Source organism: Pelophylax lessonae, assembly GCF_965119305.1.
Source record: "Pelophylax lessonae genome assembly, chromosome: 11".
In the NCBI taxonomy this organism is placed as follows: Eukaryota; Metazoa; Chordata; class Amphibia; order Anura; family Ranidae; genus Pelophylax; species Pelophylax lessonae.
In genome coordinates, this window is record NC_138778.1 from 92,757,861 (window position 1) to 92,778,134 (window position 20,274).

Genomic DNA, 20,274 nt, shown 5'->3' on the forward strand with positions numbered 1-20,274 from the left:
GTTTTATCCCAATGTACTGATCAGTTTCTCTTTGCCTTTCCCGACTTAAACACACCTTTGCTCTACATCGAGGGCACAAATAAAGATCTGACAAAATTACCTATTTTTTTTAATGGATGGGGTTAGGTTTTTTTACACCGCTTACGGGTGCATCATATTAACAATGTGTTCGTTGTTTGACAAGCATCGCTGTTTATTAATCTACTTCATAAACTATAAAGATTGTAGCACTAAACTGACCATATGTAAAATACTACAAAAAAAAAGCAAAGAAAAAAAAATGGAAATACAAAGTACATTTATTTAACAAAACATCAGAAACCACAGTTTGTACGAATAGTTGAGCATTAATATGAACCATCTTCATTAATGTGCCTGATGGTGGAAACAGACATTTTACTTGCCCTCAGCAAGACTGCAACCCAATATCTGGAATGTTATTGTGTAAAGGCCTAGAGTACAATGAAAATTCTCCTTTTCAGTAAAGCAAAACTGCAGCACCAAAACCCAATTCCCTACAGCTTGGCTTTAGAGACTCTAAAAGTGAGATTTCTCAACATGTAATATCCCCAGGCACATAGTAAGGGTGTTGGAAGTATAACCCACTCACACCCAAATGCTCTTGCAGCACCTAATGGCAAGTGAGTAGGTATATAGGCATTTTACAGGAGGACTCAGACATTCTTCCCCAAACACACACACTAGGACAGTTTTCACAATTTGCAGGATGCTGCGCTTGCTCCTGCATCTCATCCCTTTAGTTTTCTTCTTTTTTTGCTTCTTCTTTTGGCACTTCAGGAACCAGGATCACTTTACCAACATTTTTCTTCTCCTGCATCTGTCTCATGGCATCACCCACCTGCAAATGAGGAAGATAAGTGAAGATAAGTGAATATTTTTTTAAATCAAATCTAAGTGCTGGATGTAAAAAAAACATACATACTCATCTACGTGGCTGCAGCATAGGTTGCAGATGTCCCCTGCAGGCTCTGTCCCCAGCTCTGCTCTACCCCTCAGAAGCTTCAGGCTGTGGAGGGGGCGGGAGCAGTTGGCTCCCGAGCGCTGAGAGCCCGAGCCAGCTGCTTAGACATCTGGGTGGATCCCAACATTGTCCGGATACATCCAGAGACTAGATGACAGATCAACCAGCTTGATCCCACTTTCAACTGAATCTGGGTTACAGGAGTGCAATCTTGTGACCCAGAAGAGAAGTATGCCCAAAAAAAAAAAAAAAAAAAAAAAAGCTATGACCATACATTAAGTGACCCCTATACTAACGATTTGAAACACTTGGGCAGTGTATTCCTTCCCGAGAAATAGTATCTTTAACCACTTGCATATACTGCAGCAGGTCGGCTTTATTATGCAAAACTATGTAGCTGTAGTAAGTCCATCCCCCACACAGTTAGAAAGCATCCCCTAGGTCATTGATGGTGAACCTTGGCACCCCAGATGTTTTGGAACTATATTTCCCATGATGCTCAACTACACTGCAGAGTGTATGAGCACCCCTTCCCTGCCAGTGCAAACTTTTAGCACTGATTACTGTAGTAATGTCACTGGTGCACAAAAGTGTCAGGTGTCCGATCTGTCCACTGCAAGGTCGCAGCCTGGCAAAAAAAAATAAAAATGCTATAAATCTATCCCCTAGTTTATAGACGCGATAAATTTAGCGCAAATCAATATACACTTACTGGGATTTTACCAAAAATGTGGCAGAATACATATTGGCCTAAAATGATCATTTTTTTTATTGGCCGTTTTAAAGCAGAAAAAAAAAAAAAAAAAAAAAAAAGTTTGACACCGTAAAATCCATAAAATCTGATTAGGGATGCACCGAAATGAAAATTCTGGGCCGAAACGAAAATGTAGGATGCCCGTGGCCGAAAACCGAAAATGAATTTTTCCCCCAAATAATTTTAAAATGGATAAGAGGGGCATACACCAAAAACAGGCAGCGACGTACACCTGTCGCTGCCACAGTATATGTACTGTGACGGGTTGGCAAGAGGCTAATTTAATTACCAATGGTATTTGTATTAAGCAGCATGAGGGGGTTAATGTATTGCCACTGCTGGTCACTGATGCATTAGTGACCGACCAGTGGCAGTTAATTAACCCCCTTGTGCTGCATTAGTGCAACCAGTATCAGTGTTAATTAACACTGGTTGCACTAATGCAGCACAAAGGGGTTAATTAACTGCCACTGGTTGGTCACTAATGCATCAGTGACCAGCAGTGGCAATACATTAACCCCCTCATGCTGCATAATACTAAAACCATTGGTAAGCTCGCCTCAGCTCCCCCCCCCGCGCCCCCCTCGGCAGTACACTCTCCCCCCCCCCATCCCGCCTCAGCGTCCCTCCCCATCCCAAGGATGCAATCTCCTACTCACTCTGCTCCTCCGGTGTCCTTCATTCAAAAGACCCGCCTCCTGGTGATGTCCCTACTACTATGATCTGTGCATGAACAACACACCGGGCGGGCGAGCGGCCGCTAATAGCTATAACTATGTGAGCGCTCCACTTCCCTGTCAGAGGAGATGCATGCCTAACAGGGAAGTGAAGCACTCAACATAGTTACAGCTATTAGCGGCCGCTCGCCCTACCGCCGTGTTAGTTCATTCATGCACAGATCGTAGTAGTAGGGACATCATTGAGAGGCTGGCGGCCGGCCAGAGGCGGGACTTTTCAAACCTGCGCTGCGTCCTTCCTCACGGCACAATTTCGGCATTTTTAACCCATTTTCGGCTGAAAATTTCGGTGCATCCCTAATGATCGTTGGACACATCCGGATAATCTTAATCATTGGGTTATATTTCCCCCCTCCAGGAGTAGGACTCTAGGCAGAAAAAAAAAAAAAGTCTGGCTATGCCTATGGGCAGTCCCAAGGGTTATACTCCTATTATAGGTACTCAGTTTTGTCACAAGCAGCGTCAGAAGAATACAACTCCAGAGGGGTGGGTGCAATGATCAGAGAAATGGATTTTATGCCAAGTCAAAAATCCTATTTTTTTTTTTTTTTTCGTTCATTGACACAGCTGATATTAACCATTGGGACAGCCCAAAGCAGTGCTAAACATGAGGGGTGGAAACAGCAAAAAAAAAAAAGAAAAAAAAAAAAAATTCCCAAGGCCAACTTTAGCCAACCAGGTAAATAGGAGCTCAACCAAAACTAGAACTCCCCTGAAAAAAACGATACAACCTCAAAGAAGGCTAGGCCCTCTAAAAACAGCAGCCTGCAAAACCTTGAAGCCAAAGGAAGCACCCGCAGATGCCAACACATCCACTTTATAGAACTTAGTCGTCGGTGCACACTTTCACAAAGTGGCCACCCTGCAAACCTGCGTCACTGATGACAGAAGGCCCAGGAGCGCTCGAGTAGAGTGTACTGTGACAGGGAAAGGAGGAACCTGACCCTTGATTGAATAGGCCTGAACCACCATCTGTCTGTCTGGAAAATGGTCTGTCTCAGAGGAAGCAGGCAAGCCTTTCCAAGGCCCATCTGTAAGCACAAACAGGGAGAAAAAAAAAAAAAAAAAAAAAAAAAAAAGACTCCGTAGCTGCCAGGTACACCCCAATTACCCGGACCACATCCAAGGCATGCAAAGCAATTTTACTTCGGATGTTTTGGCTTGGGGCACAGGGAAGGAAACAATTTCTTCATTTAAATGAAAATCAGAGACGACCTTTGGAAGGGACGGACAGGGACGAAGAACCCACCTTATCTCTGTGAACCACCAAGGTGGACAAGATAACGCCGTCAATTACGACACCCTGTGCACAGAAGTGATAGCCACCAAGGCGGCCATCTTCTGGGACAGTAAGCAGGGGAAATCTCCTGAAGATCAAAAGGAGGCTTCTGAAGGACTGAGTACCAAATTGAGGTCCCAAGGTGGCAACGGAGACTGCACTGGAGGGGCCAAGTGCTTAACTCCCTGAAGAAAAGTACGCACCAGGGAGTGTGTGGCCAAGGGCCGTTGAAAGCACACTCCTAAGGCCGACACCTGACCCTTGATATTACTCAAGGCCAGTTTCTGCTAACCCTCCATTAAAGGAAGGTCAAGATCCGAGCTACCGAGAAAGCAAGGATGAACCGCAAGAAATTCGCACCACGCAATGTACGACTTGCACGTACAATAGTAGATCTTCCTAGAAGTAGATTTTAACTTAAAAGCGTTGAACACACAGAAGCAGACGAACCTCTATCAGCACCTGGCATTCAACTGCCAACCTGTCAAAGCCAGAGACTAGTAGGATGGAAGATTGGTCCTTGGGACAGCAGATCCTTCCTCAGAGGTAGCTTCAAAGCAACGCCGGCGACCAGCCGCACCAAAGCAGCGTACCAAACCCAGCGAGGCCAGACCGGAGCAACTAATCTGACCAGAATCCCTAGCGCCTCGATCCAGCGTAGAAGTCTCAGCAAACGATTGAGAGAAGGGAAGGCGTAAATCAGACGATACTGACCCCACGTGGCGACCAGCGCGTCTGTGGCATCCACCAGAGGATCCCGTGATTAAGCCACAAACCTCTACCTTTGTTGAACCGAGACACCAACAGATCAACCTCGGAACTGCCCCAGCGGAGACGCAACTGACACTGCTGGATGAAGGGACAACTCCCCTTGGTCCAATGCCTGCTGACTGAGATAATATGCCTGAGTTTTCCACACCTAGGATGTGTACGGCGGAGAGGACTGGAACAAACCGTTCTGTCCATCTTCGAATGCCAGCTACCTCCAGAGACCCCCCAGGATACTTCCTGCGCTCCTAGGGATTGACCTAAGCCAAAGCCGTGGCATTGTCCGATTGAATGCACACTGGACATCCCTGAAGACAATCCATCCTTTGGTCCAGGCAAAGTCTCATTGATCAGTAGTCTGGACTCTTCCAGCGTCCAGAGCCCGAGAAGAATTTTTGCCGAGGACGCCTCCCCAGCCAGACAGACTGACATCCATGGTGACCCACTGTCCAATACAAGGGGAGGAAGGATTTACCCAGTCCAAGCACCTGAGAATAAAGCCACCATATCAGGGACTCATTTGATGGATCTGATTGTCCAGAGACTGCAGAATCTTGTCCCATTTGGTCAGAATCTCCCTTAGCAAGGACCTCATATGGAACTGTGCAAATGGAACCGCCTCAAAAAAGGTAGACCCCATCAGGCCCAGCACCCACATGCAAATCCTGAGGGATGACCCATCTGCTGGACAGGAGGAAAGTTGCAGCCTGCAATTTCTGGAGTTTGCCCAGAGGAAGGAGCACTGACTAAGGCCGAGTCCAGAGTCAGACCCAGATAGTCCAGCTTTTTTTAGACAGAACCAGCAGACTCAAAGACCAAAAGGGTAACGCCACAAACTAATAATGCTCCTCTCCCACGGCACGCCTTTACAGGTTACCAGTCTAGAGCTATACTTTAGAATTATTGCTCACGCTGATTTGCGATGATACCACATGTATGGTGCGATCAGTTTACATATGCATGCGGGAGTAACGCATGTGTTCCAATTTGAGCGTAATGGGGGGTACACACACATGTATGCTGCAATATACCCAAACTACACCTATATTTTTTTATAATAAAGCTTTGCTATCACAAGGGGTGACCATCCCTTGTGAAAGCATGGGCCGTGACTGGTCCTCTTTTTGGAGAGATTTGGAGTCTATTAGACCCCAAATCTCTCCTCTGGCCTCCAATGCGGCTGATCAGACACAGATCGGTCTGATCAGCTGTTTTCCTGGCCGCTAAGTGACAGCATTCTCGTAGCTTCCCATTTCTGGAGTCCGAGAGAAACGTCAGTTCTCTGTTCTGTGCAGCAGTCGCATCACTCTCGAGCTCCAGGATCTAACAAGACCTGGGAAAGGCAGCGGCAGCAGGAGGGGAGATGGGACCCCCTCCAACCACCCGCAGAAGTGATCGAGTTGCTATTCAGCCACTAATTACTTCTACTGGAAAGAGAATAGCTAGCTGAAAATTTTCATACCGGGATGCCTGCAAGTTCGGTATAACCACTGCAACTTGAGGACGTCCATGGAACCTCCTCCCGACGGCTAGTGGTTAAATGCCCATTATCTTTGTAGAAATAAGTCTAACAGGAAAATGTTCACCTTTGGATGAACCCTAAAAGCGACACCCTAACAGCATATACTTACCTAGAAAGTGGGGCACCAGTGATCTTCACTGTGCAGCCTTTTGACAAAATTTGCACTTGTTCAGCCCCCTACTGAATTTGCAGACAATTTGAAAATCAACAAACTGGTAGTGACCAGCGAGGTAAAATTTGTGAAAAGGTAGCATGTTTGGGAAGGCTGCATTGCCAAGATAAAGCTAGCCCTGTAGTCATGTACATGACTTATTGGAGAAATATTCAATGGAGGGCAGATCCTAAAGGTGCAGTAATCCTGTAAATCCATAGTCTGTGCTGCTAATGACATTTTGTAAATGCTGTCTGTTTAAAGAGGGGGAGCCATTTATACAGCTTTAGTTGGGAGGGATTTTTGCTTCCTTTACACAAACTATATACCCTATTAAAAACTAGATTGAGTTGCACTTTGAATATATAGTGATTCATAAGCTCCGAGCAGGGAACCACCACCACATTATTCACTAGCCACCCCAGCACAATACATAACCTAGCAGGTTATAAAAAGTAACATAACACAGGAAATTGCAGCCTGGCTCCTGTAACACAGGAAATTGCAGCCTGGCTCCTGTACTCCAAGATATGGCACCTGTCGCTCAAAAAATACATGAGCTACTTTTCATGCAGATTTGAGTTTGTCCCCATAAATTTCAATGGAAAAACACCTAAACACTGAGAAATGAACTTTTTCCAGGCAATTTCAGCTCAAAAAAGCACCCCCCCCTCCATTTACTCCACACCTTACACATGTTTCTATTAGCCACAGTAAAAATGCCTAAATAAATATTTGCAAGTCTGCTTAAAAAAAAAACAAAAAAAAAAACCAAAGTCCCCGAAAAACTCAGCTCAAGCGTGAATGTAGCTTTTGAGTACCTGAGGCCTAACCCAGCTCAAGTTCCAATTGTAAGAATGCCAGAATGTAAAGAACAGTAATTTCTGGGACTACAGTGCCTTTGCCCACACCTGACAGAAGATTTCCAAACAATTGTATATTTTTCTAGAAGTAGCTTTTTTGATGTAATGACGCCCCTGTTCCGTAAGACCTGGGCTTCACAGCTATGCTGTTAAATCCAGTGACTGAGAAGCAGTATGGAACTAGGGGTCCTGAGACAGGTCTGGCCAGGGATAGTCTCCTAGAAGTTTGAGTAAGTCTGTTTATAAGGTTACCCTGGGCCAGGTTGGTGCAATGAGACTCACTCGGTCTCTTCTAGAATTGTGCAGGGTAGAATTTGCACCGGAGGAAAGGCATACGAGCCGACATAGAATCCAGGGAATTACCAGAGCATCCAATGCCAGTGTTTAGAGGATACTTGGTGATGACTTTAAACAAGTAATTTGTTGAACCTGCAGGCTAGTACAGCCACAGCTGGGAGTTCTCCATTTCTGACAGATTAAAGAGGTTAGGGTGAGGTGTCCATTTCCCTTAGTTCAGGTGGTAACTGCTGAGGTAATCTTCCTTCCAATTTACCACTCCTTAAAGATGAACAGCAGGTAGGGCAGGACAGTGATCCCCTGTCAATGAGACCATCAGACCTACTTCTATTAAGGCTCTTACTTCTGGTACCCCCTTGGTGGTTGATACAGAGCCACAGCCGTAATGTCAGATTTTACCCTAATCAATTTGATTTGCTTCCAGGATGTTGATAGGGAGCTTGGCTTCTTTGGATGACCAGGTGCCCTGAATTGTGAGATTAAAGCACCCCTCCCCAGCCTGTGAGGCTGGCATCATCCTTAATAGGTGTGGTAGAAAAGACTTCCCTTACTGCCAAGACTGGTTTGGAAACACCAAGTTCCTTGCTTGGTTTGAGGGAAACATATGGAGGACACAAGGAGCATGCTTGTTCCAGGCCAACAAGAGGTTGTGAAAGTCTTTGGAAGGAATTGAATAGGACAGCCTTAAATGAGGCTACTGTGAGGCACAGAACTGAAGAGAATCTCACTGAAAAATCTGATCTTTGGATCAGAGCATGAATCTTATGCATCATTCTGGGCACAGCCCAGGCATGAATGTATTCTAGGGAGAGCAAGGGATTAAGTGCAGATTTGTGAAAGCCAATTACCCAAACAAAATCTGGAAGTAACAAATAGTCCTTTGGATTTTATGGGAAGTTAGTCTTCGAAGAAGGTGGCCTAGTATCCTGTACCTGAAATCTTAAGAGGGCACGATGGGGTGCAAGTGCCTTTTGTAACTATTTTGGGTGAGGTGGATATGCCAAAACTGGCAGTACAACAAAGTGTTACTACTTCCTGCACTTCACAGTAGGAGAGACCTACTTATCTACATGTCTCCTATACAATAGGAGGCATGTATATCAGCATCTTTGATGTCTACAGATGCCAAGTAGTCTCGTCTCAGGAGGCATAAACCGATTATGGATTCCATGCAAAACTTTTGAAAGTTAAGGATTTTGTCTAGAATAGGACAAACACTCCCACTGGGTTTTGACACTGAACGGGTTTGAATAGAATCCTTTGAACCTGTTCCCAGACATCGAATGACACCAGAGATGGTTCAGAGCAGTTTGAAAATCTGACTCCCCTTGGAAATTTCAGTTGGTTTGAGAGAAGAAAATGAGGGGGTAAGGTTTTGAACCATTTGGGTCCCTTTAAAACCACAGAGAGGCAAACCGATGCAGCCACCACCGGACACTTAGGAGTGAGGTTGCCCCCCCTTCATTATAAAGAGGGTTTTATGGTGGACTTGGTAGGTTTAAGTCTTGGAGCAAAAGGACTGAGATTAGGATTTGAAGATGAAGCTGGAGAGTGATTGCGCCCTCTGAGGGGGTAGAAAACTCCTGAAGGGGGTTTGTTAAGGCTCTGTTGCAAAAAAGGATGACCTTTCTGCCTGTGACAGATGAATTTGTCACATGGCTCAGATAGGATGTTGAGCTTCAAAAAAAGGGCACACATGAGACGATGGAGCTTCTTCAGCTAACCAGGCTTTTAGCCATAAGATGCTGCATATATGGGACAGAAATGAGACCTGCTGGAGGTCACAACTTGCTTCAGGGCATTTACAAAAAAAAGTGTAAGGCAGATTGCAGAGTCTGCAGGAGCTCCAAGGTTCACACCTGGAAGTCTGGATCCTGCTTTGTCGTTCATTGCCGTAGTCAAATTAGCCAAGTCTGGGAAACCTAAACAGCAGCAATAGTGGTCTGCGGAAATTAACCTCTATGGGCACTAAGATCTAAAGGACTGAAAACAGGGTCCACTACTAGACTACCCAAAAGCAACCATTTTTCTACTGGATAGAATTTGGAAAGGATACTTAGAGAATACTCTTTTCAGGGTTAAACTCTGAAATCAAATTCTCCATTATATATGTGAACGAATGGGGATTTTTTTTGGCTTAACAGGTCTTCTTACCCAAGGGTTCAGAGTGAGATAGGAGAAGAGTGAAAGTGCCAAGGCAGAAAGGAGCATATCTTTATTGGAAAGCATGAAAACATATCGGGTGTAAAAGTCTGGAGTTGAGAGATTCTCTATAGCCTCCTGTAACAGTGTCTAAGTCTTCATTTCCCTCAATGTCTGTGCCCTCTAGAGGTAGCACTACACTGACTCTGGCAGAGACTAGTGTGAAGATCTTGGCGCTTGACTCTGCACAGGGATGGTTGTTTTAAGCAGTTCTATGGTCCAAGATAATCAAAGGCAGATTTTTCTGCAGCCATGCCAGATAGGCTGCTTGTTGCAGATCAGTTAGAGCTAGACCTAAAATTGGATGCAGAGACCATCCTTGGTCCTTCAGAGTTTGAGTTACGTTCCTGAGCAGTTTGTATGTTGCAGGCCTTCAGCATAGCTGAGCTTATGCTGTCGGTGAGTGGAGATGGATACAAGCTTTTTAAAAGTTTTCAGTGCTTCAAGGTTAGAAGGTAAAACGTATTTGCCTTAAACTCAAATAGCTTTGGCAAGCAAAGCTAAAAAAAGTGCTCCTCCTATCAGTCTTAAACAATATAAAATGTCATTCTAAAATTTTCATATTTTAACTAAATTTAATGCCAAGAAACAGAATGGCTTTCACAAGTGTTGCATTTGAAACCGTATGCTGCTTCTTAGAGCCCAAGTAAAAGCAGTTCAGACTCCGCTGCTTCTGGAAGAATCTGGGTGGAATCAGCCAGCGTTCCCATAGAATGAGGAAAGTGTCCCTGTAGTTAAGACATCTGGAGAATGACTTCTTTCTTTGGCACAGTTACCAGATGTCAGTACAGAGGGAAGCAATAAAGAGGTCATCGAGAGATGCAAGCAAAAGCAGATTCTAGCGTTCCTTTGCAGATAATGTCAGTATTGTGCTTCTTTGCAAAAATGTTCAGTGTGAGATCATATATAAATATATAGTACAAGTTACATTGTATAGTAGTTACATGTACATTAAAATCAAAATGGATGTCAGCCAAACCATGTGCACATACTGCATAGCTGATCTATATTTACTTCCTTCAGCCAAATCTGTTTGCTACCTCTCTTTAACCTCAATTGTAAAAACCAAACGCAATTGTCTGGACCGTTCAGCAAGGAAAAATCCTACACAGGTCTTTGTTTATGAGGGGGCTGGGCAGCTGTGTTTGCCATAATTAACCCTGTCTAATGTAAAGGAAGATCAAGAATAGGAGACCCTCAGCCTTCAAAAGCCATTCCATTAAAGCCAGTGGCTGAGATGGAATAGAAGGTTCTGAGATACCAGATCTGGTCTGGAGGGCATTAAAGCAGAATTCCGGCCTCAAATTTTTTTTTTTCGATAATACCCCGGGACAGTCAGGGCTAGTGCATTTCAGCAATGATAGCCTCTGCACTGTCCCGGGTTCACTTACCTTTTAGAATACTTACCTTGAAAATGTCTTGTCCAGCGCTGCCATCTCAGGTGTGGGCAGCTGAAGCCAGAATGTCCTGCACCGGCCCTACTTGTCACTTCTGGTGCAAGCTGTTTAGCAGGGAATAACACGCCTGAACCGGAAGTGACGAGCAGGGCCGGTGCAGGCGCATTGACTCTTCGGAGCGATGACGCTCAGCTCCCAGGAGTCAATGCAAGCAGGAAGAGACGGCGCTGGCCACGGCCGAAGAGGGAGGAAGAGGACGGAAGGCAAGTATATTTTCTTTAACAAGGCAAGTAAATTAAAAAAATGTGAAATTATCCAATTCTTTTTCAGCAACAGTACAGCAAGCGAATCGTGTGAAATAGATTTTGAGGCCGGAACTCAGCTTTAATCTAGATTTACCCTATTGGGACAAGGCCAAGGGTCATGTGCTAGAAGTCAGTACCAGGATCTTTGCCATGTCCATCTGGCATGTTTTCTCAAGAGTGCACAACTTTGTACCCCCTTGGTGATCAAGGTATGCCACAGCCATAGCATTGTCCCAACTGCACCTTGATTGGGTGTCCTTGCAGAAAGGGGGAGGGAGGGGGCTTCGGGTGTTCAGTGGCACAGAACCACTTCTATGTGCTCCAGAATGTTGGAAATTTGCTTCTTCCGATGACAACTTTTTTCAGTCAGTCAGGGCATGCAATCTTAAGGCCTCATTCTAAAAATATTTAAAAAAAAACACTACATAACAGCACCAGCCACACATGCAGGACACCCAAAAAATAGAGGCAATTTTTTTTACAAAGCAAATCTAGTACGGACCAGTATTCCAGGGTTTCCCTTCTCCCTCTGTTTAGCTTTGCTAGTTTAACCCCAGTGCTGATGGAGAGTGCAAACAAGGATACTGTGCAGGCAGCTGGCCCAAGGTCATAATGCTGAATGATAAAAATCCAGTGGATTTGTTTGACAGCATGCTTGAGGTGGTTGCAATTTTTTGAAGATTTGGTTGAATCGGGTGCAGGGATGCCACATCTGTCCTTCTGCCTTTGAGGCGTTGGCTCCCTGAAGGCATACATGCCCTTGATCTATTCATTTTTATATGGGCTACTATGAAGGCTCTGGAGTTGGGACCACAGTATATACAGAGGTCCCTTGACAAGGCACTATTGCTTCCGTATACATTTGCAAAATGTGTACAACAAAACCCTATGTTTTAATGTAAATCGTCCATTTGGATTTGCAGGCTGGCAGGCAAGTGTGCTAGGAAATCTTTTGGTTTAGGGTTGAGCCACCCACCAGCTTGTTGAAATTGTTTAATTTTACCAAGGCACCCCTTGCTTTAAAATGGATGCATTACTAATAACCTGGTGTTCAGATAAGGAATTTGGTTTCTAGAGCACTGAGCTGACTTTTCATTGGGGTACCACCTATATGCTAAAAATGGCTTGCCTAAACCATGGAAGGAGGGCACAGTCTGCTGTGCTGGGTGAGAGGTTTATAGGAAGGATGGAGGAGTAATTTAAACTACGAATGAAGGGGAGGGGAAATAAGAATATAATAATGAGGCAGACAAGTCTGACAGGGGTCACGCACTAATAGGGGAAAACAGGGGAAGATGGGGGAGGGCTTTGGCAGGATAAGTAGATATGGCTATGGATAGTTGCTTGTTACAAACCTTCTGGCAAATAGTACCTTTTTCCAAAATTTTCAACTCTTGCTTGGCTGACTTCTGGCGTTGGTGAACAAAGAACTGGGATCTAATTGTTTTTGCTGAATCTTGACTTAATTCTTCACATTGGATATTTCTCGCTAGGTTTTTATCAGACAGGGTAAAAATAAAAGGTGGTGTGTCTGAGAAGTGATCTCAAAGTGTGAACGAGGACATTGATGGTATTAACCGGTTGCCGACCGCCGCATGACTATTTACTGCGGCGGTCAGCCCCGGCCAGGCAAAGTGACGTAGATCTACGTCGCTTGCCTGTCACTTCTTTGTGAGCCAATAGCGGGCGAGCGCCCGCTGCGGCTCGTTCACAGGGAAGTCAGTGCGTGTGACCGGCGGACCCGATGTCCGCCAGTCACTCGCCGATGGTCGGTGCAGAGGGAGAAAGTCAGACGGCTGATGTAAACAAGCCGCCTGTCATTCTCCCCGGTATAGAAACAGTGAACACACGGTTCTACTATGTAGGACCGTTGATCACTGTTCCTACACTAGTAGCCACAGCCAATCACAGTAAAAAGCACGCCCCTAGGGACACTTAACCCCTCCCTCCAATAAAGTTAACCCCTTCCCTGCCAGTGTCATTTTGCAGTAACAATGCATATGTATAGCACTGATTACTGCAGTAATGTCACGGGTAACCCCAAAAGTGTCAAAAATGTCAGTCAAGGGTCCGATCTGTCCGCCGCAATGTCGCAGTACTGCGCAAAAAAAAAAAAAAACGATCGCCGCCATTACGCGTTAAAAAAAAAAAAACACCAAAAATGACCGAAATCTTTCCCTTAGTAAACGCAATAACTTTTGCGCAAACCAATCAAAATACGCTTTTTGCTATTTTTTTTTACCAAACATATGTAGCAGAAAACAAATTGGCCAAAAATGTTAAAAAAAGATTTTCACATTTTTTTGGGGGGAATTTCATATAAAAAAATGTGAAAATAGTTATTTTTGCAAAATTTATGCTCTTTGTTTATAGCGCAAAAAGTAAAAATCGCACAGGTGATCAAATACCACCAAAAGAAAGCTCTGTTTGTGGGAAAAAAAGGATGTCAAATTCTTTTAGGTACAGCGTCGCATGACCGCGCAATTGTCCGTTAATGTCACGCAGTAAAAAAAATTATTTCGCAAAAAACCCGCTGGTCAGGAAGGGGGTAAAATCTTCCGGGGCTTAAGTGGTTAAATAGTGCTGAAGCATTATGGGTGGAGCTGCACATAGTGGTCATACTAAACTATTGCTGTTTGCTAGAAGCCATCCAGTGTTGGTGGTGGAGACTGCTTCTTGCACAGATATAAAGGGCTAAGACTAATAAGGGGGGCAATTTAAACTACCCTGAAATTGGCTAGAGTGACTCTGCTGGAACAGTAAGAGTAAAGACAAATAAACCTATTGCAAGACAATTTTCTTGTACAGTTTACCAGGTCCGGCAGAGCATAATCTCTAGTTGGGCTCTAGAAGACGCCATCTTGCCAGCACTGCTACCTTCTATGCCCTGGCTATCTCTGAAACATGTCCCCCAATCACTCCTTAAACACCCCTTGATAGGTCCTTCCCTACAAAAAAAAAAAAAAAACACTTATCACGAGACAAAAAGCAACGTTTTCCCATCTCCTCTACACCTGGTCCGCTTACTTCGCTCCGTCTTAACCCAGACTTACACCCAGGATGTCAACCAGATTTCTTGATTTCTCGCTACATCTTGGCCACAAACATATTAGCCAAACATTTATTTTGCAAAGCAGAACTCCTGACCCGTGACCAACTCTCTTCCCAAATGTTAAACTATAGTTTTCCTCTATGGACATACCTGCAGGTACGCCACTTACTTTTGAGCAAGAAACCCTAATACCTGGACGCATCCACTCACAAAGCTTGAATCCCTTTGCCTGGAGGAATCATCCCAAAAACATCCAATTTCCAGAATATACTCCTTACTATTTGACAAGCATCCCATGAAAAACAAAACATGCAAGACTTGGGAACATGATCTTAAACTAAACCTCTGACACGCAATGGCAAAGCACCTTTGAAACTATTCTCAAAGGCTCATCTAATGTCTCGGCCCAAGAGAATGGCTACAAAATTCTCACGCGATGGTACAGGGTTCCAACTCTCCTCCACAAATTTAATCTGTCCATCTCCAAGCTCTGTTGGAGATGCAATTAAGAACCAGGATCCCTGCTTCACATTTGGTGGTCATGCGCAGTAATCCAAACATTCTGGAAAGTAGTATATGCCACCCTCCTAAAAAATGTCCACATCTGAGTTGAATTACTCACCCGCACAATACCCACTACTTGGAATGGAGTACAAAACAAAAAAAAAAAAAAAAAAAAATGAGAATTAAACGCAAGTCAGCCACAGCATTAGGCAAGTACTCATTACTTAACTGGAGACCTACAATCCAATCATATCGTGCCAATTCCAAGACAGAAAAAAAAAAAAAAAAAACACGCCTCATTCATTCATAAAACGAATTTGTGGTCCTCGATATACAATGTGGCCTTCATAAAGAAGGTTGAGACAATTTCCTAAGACATGAAGCATGCTGGCAATTGGAAGGCATACCTGCCCAGTGGGCTTTGATTGCCAGTATTCAATTCATCTTGTAAATGGCAATCTCAGGATAATGAAATCATGACACCGCCCCCCTCCCCCCTTAAAAAAAAAAAAAAAAAAAACACATTTTCTTATGCCCACTGACCAAAATAAGAAATATTTTTGGGACGCCCAGAAGCAGCCATCTGAGGGTTGTAGCAACAGTGAGAACTGGGCATGTCCTGCAGTCCAAGTGTCTTGTGAAGGACCAATGCCTGAATCTGAACCTAGATGAGGCTGAACCTAGATGAGGCCAAGAGCCCTACCAGATAAACACAAGAGGGTGGGTGAAACAGATCACCCTGATTAAGACCTAGCCCAGAAAAAAAAAAAAAACACTCCACCTGGAAGCAACAATTTACCAGAATCAGAGACCATGTAACCAAGCCCAACAGGTGAAACCAAAAATTCACAAGTACAGAAGAGAGCTCACAACCTTGTTAAGCTAGGGGCAATCCCCTAAGGCTGCATTCACACCTGGGCGTTTGTTGCAATTCTGCCCGCCATTTCAAAATCTTTTCCAATATGGCAACCACCACAATGCATATTTCAGAGGACTCCTTTTAATGGTACCTAAAAACTTGGTGCATTTCTGCTGTGGTTGCCATGTGCTAAATGACGCTGCAATCACGGCAAACCACATCGCATGAAGCTTTTTGTCCAAAAAAATTCTCAGGAGCTTCTTTTGGGCAACAAAACACAAAAGGAGTTGCAAATATTGGCTTGAACACAGGTGTTTGAAAAAGTAGAAAATTGTACATTGAGGTGAATTAAGTAATTCCATACAGTGTATAAAGTAAAATTGAAAATAAACAAAATTGAAAAAAAATGTTCAAAGGCCCATTAACTGTATACCGGTGAGACTTCGTCCCAGCTCATAAAACACACATGGAATACCTCGAAAGCTTGGCTTGAGCTTTCAAGGTATTCCATGTGTGTTTTATCAGCTGGGACGAAGTCTCACCGGTATACAGTTCATGGGCCTTTGAACATTTTTTTTCCATTTTGTTTATTTCAATTTTACTTTTTTTATACACTGTATGTAATTATCTAATTGTCTTCACCTCAATAAAGTAAAATTTTCGACTTTTTCAAATGCCTGTGTTCGAGCCAATATTTGCAACTTTGTGTTTTCTAGTATATTGCCCGGTTACACTACCGTTAGGTATCCTATTTATGGTGTCGTATTCCTGTCTGTCTTGATTTTGGGCGGTGAATCTCTTCCCCGGGATTTTTCCACTTCCCCTTTTTCTTCTTTTGGGCAACAAGCTTCACACAATGCAGTTTGCTGCAATTGCAGCACAACCACCAAGGCAGAACTACAGTGGTATTTTTAGGTGCCATTAAAATGAATGCCATCTAAAATTCAAGTCGTTATTTTAGCAACGTTGAAGTCACAGGCAGCATCAAGGCGATTGTGCCCTCGATAAAAAAAACACCAAGATGTAAATTGGAAGGCCTGAAACGTTACACCCAAACCCTAGAATCAGGGGACAAAACTCCCCTACCATGACTGCCAGAGACCCCAGAAGTTCGATCAAAGTCGTCAGTGACTAAAGGGGGTAGGGTGCATGGAAAGTAACCCACAACAGTACATGGAAAATAAGAGACTGGTGACAGAACTAGAGAAGTGGGTATAAAATACAGCCCTTCTAGCACACTAGTACTGCTGGAGTACTCTAGAGAGTCAACTACAAGGATCTATGAAGGATGTTCACAGGATGTTGCCTGAGCATTCTACAATGGGGATGCCAAGAAAGGTGTTCGACCAAACACTGTAGTCAATGCTCCAAGCAGCATCTGGTGTACATGAGCTAAACTGATGATCCAGGCCCTTATCTGAAAAGGGGGGGGGGGAACAGTCAAAGCTAGTTCCAGCTGACCTAGTGGATTAAGGGGTCCCCTTCTGGAGCAAGGCTGAATCCCGAAAGGTACTATGTGCAAAGGACGGGGAATTTCCTGAGGGAAAGAGTGGTGAACTGGATGTGGCACAGCACCAGAGATTGTACCAACATGGACTGGAGCAAGGGGTCTGGGGCTAGAGCCCAAGGAAGGTGGATTATTTTGAGCACTAGCTCAAGGATAATGATAGAAGCTGAACTTGCTCTCAAGATGCCCTAAAGACTATAGAATTTGTATAGTGCATAGGAGCAGCACAACAACCGACGTGCACTGCTCATTTTAATTATTGGAAGGTTTGGGAGCTTGGGGAGGGTGTTGAGAGAGGAGGAGAAAAAAAAAAAAAAAAAAAACACAGGATGTTGTAAACCCATTAGCAAGAATCCTGAAAAAAGGTCTCCTAATTCAGCTAATACACATCCTAGACAAAAACACAAAAAAACAAACTGGAGCCAAACTATACATATTCCAAACTCCTATTGAGATAGTTATCTTCATAAAAATTGTTACACTACTGCATTGGAAGATATCAGCCAGTTTAAGACATGAAAACAAACTTATGCCACAAGGTCTAGCAAGCCAACATCAGCCCTTTGATACAAATATCCACATCACATTTGTCGAATGCATTACAAGTTCAATATCTCTACAGATGTCGACAGCCTTGTTTAGCTTTAAAACTGACATAAGTATTATTTATGAGCGATGTCAGATTGGAATTGCACTGGTCTCTGTACAGAAGGACCAAGTGAATCACGTATTTTTCACTGAAAGACTAAGCGCAATCTCGAAATTCTCCAATCAGGAAAGAACCTGTTAAAGAGGAAGTAAACCCTCCTCTGTAACTTGTACCTATAGGTAAGCCTTATCATAGGATTACCTATAGGTACTGTAAATATCTCCTAAACATGCAGTTTAGGAGATATTTACCTTACATGCAGCCAGTGACATCACTGGCGCATGCGCTCTGAAGGAACGGCCGCTGGTGCCGTTGTAACGTGAGAATTACCTACCCCGTGAGAAAAACCTACCCTTGTCACTTCCGGCCAGGAACAGCTGAGCAGCGCAGCAGTGCGCATGATCACAGCCCCAGATACGCAATGGAAGAGTTGAGGAGCTGACTAGTGCACATGCGCACTAGTATGAAATGATCACGGTGTCCGTGAAAAAAAAAAAACCTACCCACGGCGGTTGGGTAGGTTTTTTTTACATTTAAACAGCTGTGCTACAATATGAGTCATCTCCACTCCTATCCCTTCCCTGATCTGGGCTAGTAAATATAAAAGCGGCTCTAGGCTCCGTGATTTCTCTTTTCATACAGCCGCCGCTGCTTTTATATTTACTAGCCGAGATCAGGGAAGTGACAGGGATAGGAGTGGAGATGTCTCATATTGCAGCACAGCTGTTTTAATGTAACCGGTCGCGTTACACACACTGCCGTGCATCAGAAGTGACGAGGGTAGGTTTTTCTCACGGGAAGGTAATTCTCACGGAACACCGTTCCTTCAGAGTCCCGTGCCGTGACCGTCGGCTCCCGCACGCGTGCTAGTGACGTCACCGCGGCTCCGGCCAATCAGATGGCCGGATGCCGCGATCCCAGAAGACGGGCGACTGGACATGTCGCCCGTCATACAGGTAAGTGGGCGGCACGGCGAGGGCTCGTTCTAAGGTAAGTATTTCATAATGAGCTAGTATGCGATGCATACTAGCTCATTATGAGTTTCCCTTTCAGGTTGCAAAAAAAAAAAAAAAAAAATGTTACAGGTTTACCTCTTTAAGGTTCACGTTTAGATGCTTGGTAACAAGACATCCCTACTGAAAAACCAGGCTCCAAAGATCTACTCCACATGCTTAACTAAGGTCTACCTTCGTAGTGGAGAGATCTTGAGGGATCCAACTCATTCTGCTGGGAAAGGACAACCCCCCCCCCCCAAATTTGTATACGGCAAGATAGATTTCAAACATGGTGTTTGGTGCGATAAACATTTTGAGTATCTTATTTTTTGCATTTAACAAACGTTGCCTTAGTCATACTACGTGGACCTACAAGTGTCTGTATGGTTCTTTCCATACTATTTTTCTGTTTAACTAGGCACCTGGTTCCACACCTATTTAGGTTAGTGGACTAGGCTGGTGTGCCGTTATACACACCGGCACCCCTTGGCTCTGTGTAGCAGTTACCTGCCACCCTATTTTTTATAGTGATACCAACTTACCTGTTCACAAAGATGGATTGTAATAAAGTCCAGGGTTCATCCATCACAGTGGCCATACCCCTGAAGGGGTTGTCAGTGACTAGGTTATTTGGTGATGGACCATAACCCTAGATCTGTATAGCACCCTCAGCGAACTACAGATTCTCTCCATAAAAGCAGACAGACCCACCTTGAGACTCTAAAGCTTTGCCAGTGTCCAGTCAGTTAATAAAAGGTACACACCGATAACCCATTATGTATAAATACTTTGTCCTATACTATACAACTAAGATAGGTTTCCATACCATACAACACATGCTTCGCTAAAAAAAAATAATGTAAACATGTCAAAGTTAATGAGTCTCCAAACAAATTAACTAAAAAGTAATTTAACATACCTGCTCAAAAGGATATATGCTGTCGATTTTGGGCTTTATCTTCCCTTGCTTGTAAAGGTCAAGCAGTTTAACCACAACATCTGTGATCAGCTCTGTTTCAGTATCCAGGTGGCCTAGATGGAAGCCACACACAGCTTTGTTGGAAGGAATAAGCTGCAGAGCATTTACACTGAACTGGTTCCACCAAGTCTTTGCTAAGGCAACAAGGTTCTTCTTTTGTCCAGTCAACAAATTGGCAGCCCCTATAAAATAAAATGAGTAATACTATCCATAAAATAAGGCTACACAATAGTTCCAACAAATGGCATGTGCCCATCCCAGTAGGGTTTATGTACAAAATCTGAGGAAAAAGCTATAGCAAAATATAAGTTATTATACCCATTCCCTTCCTTAAGATACATCTACCAGTCTAGAATAAAGAAACTGGCATCACAACTGAAAGCAATTTCAAATGTGCAAAAGCTTAACTGCAAAATCAGTTTTAAGATTTTACACTAAATCCGAGATGAAGAACCACAAGTGTTAATGCCAG

General features: G+C 43.9%; 1 protein-coding gene across 1 annotated transcript in view; it reads right to left on the minus strand.

Annotated features, from left to right (window-relative positions):
* Window positions 1-318: 318 nt before the first annotated feature.
* VAT1 (vesicle amine transport 1) overlaps window positions 319-20,274 on the minus strand; it is a 108,119-nt gene continuing 88,163 nt past the window's right edge. The window contains exons 5-6 of the mRNA XM_082271498.1: window positions 19,743-19,984; window positions 319-859 (exon numbers count right to left, since the gene is read on the minus strand). Coding sequence (XP_082127624.1) covers window positions 758-859; window positions 19,743-19,984 — 344 coding nt within the window. The 3' untranslated portion in view covers window positions 319-757. The remainder of the gene's footprint in view (window positions 860-19,742; window positions 19,985-20,274) is intronic.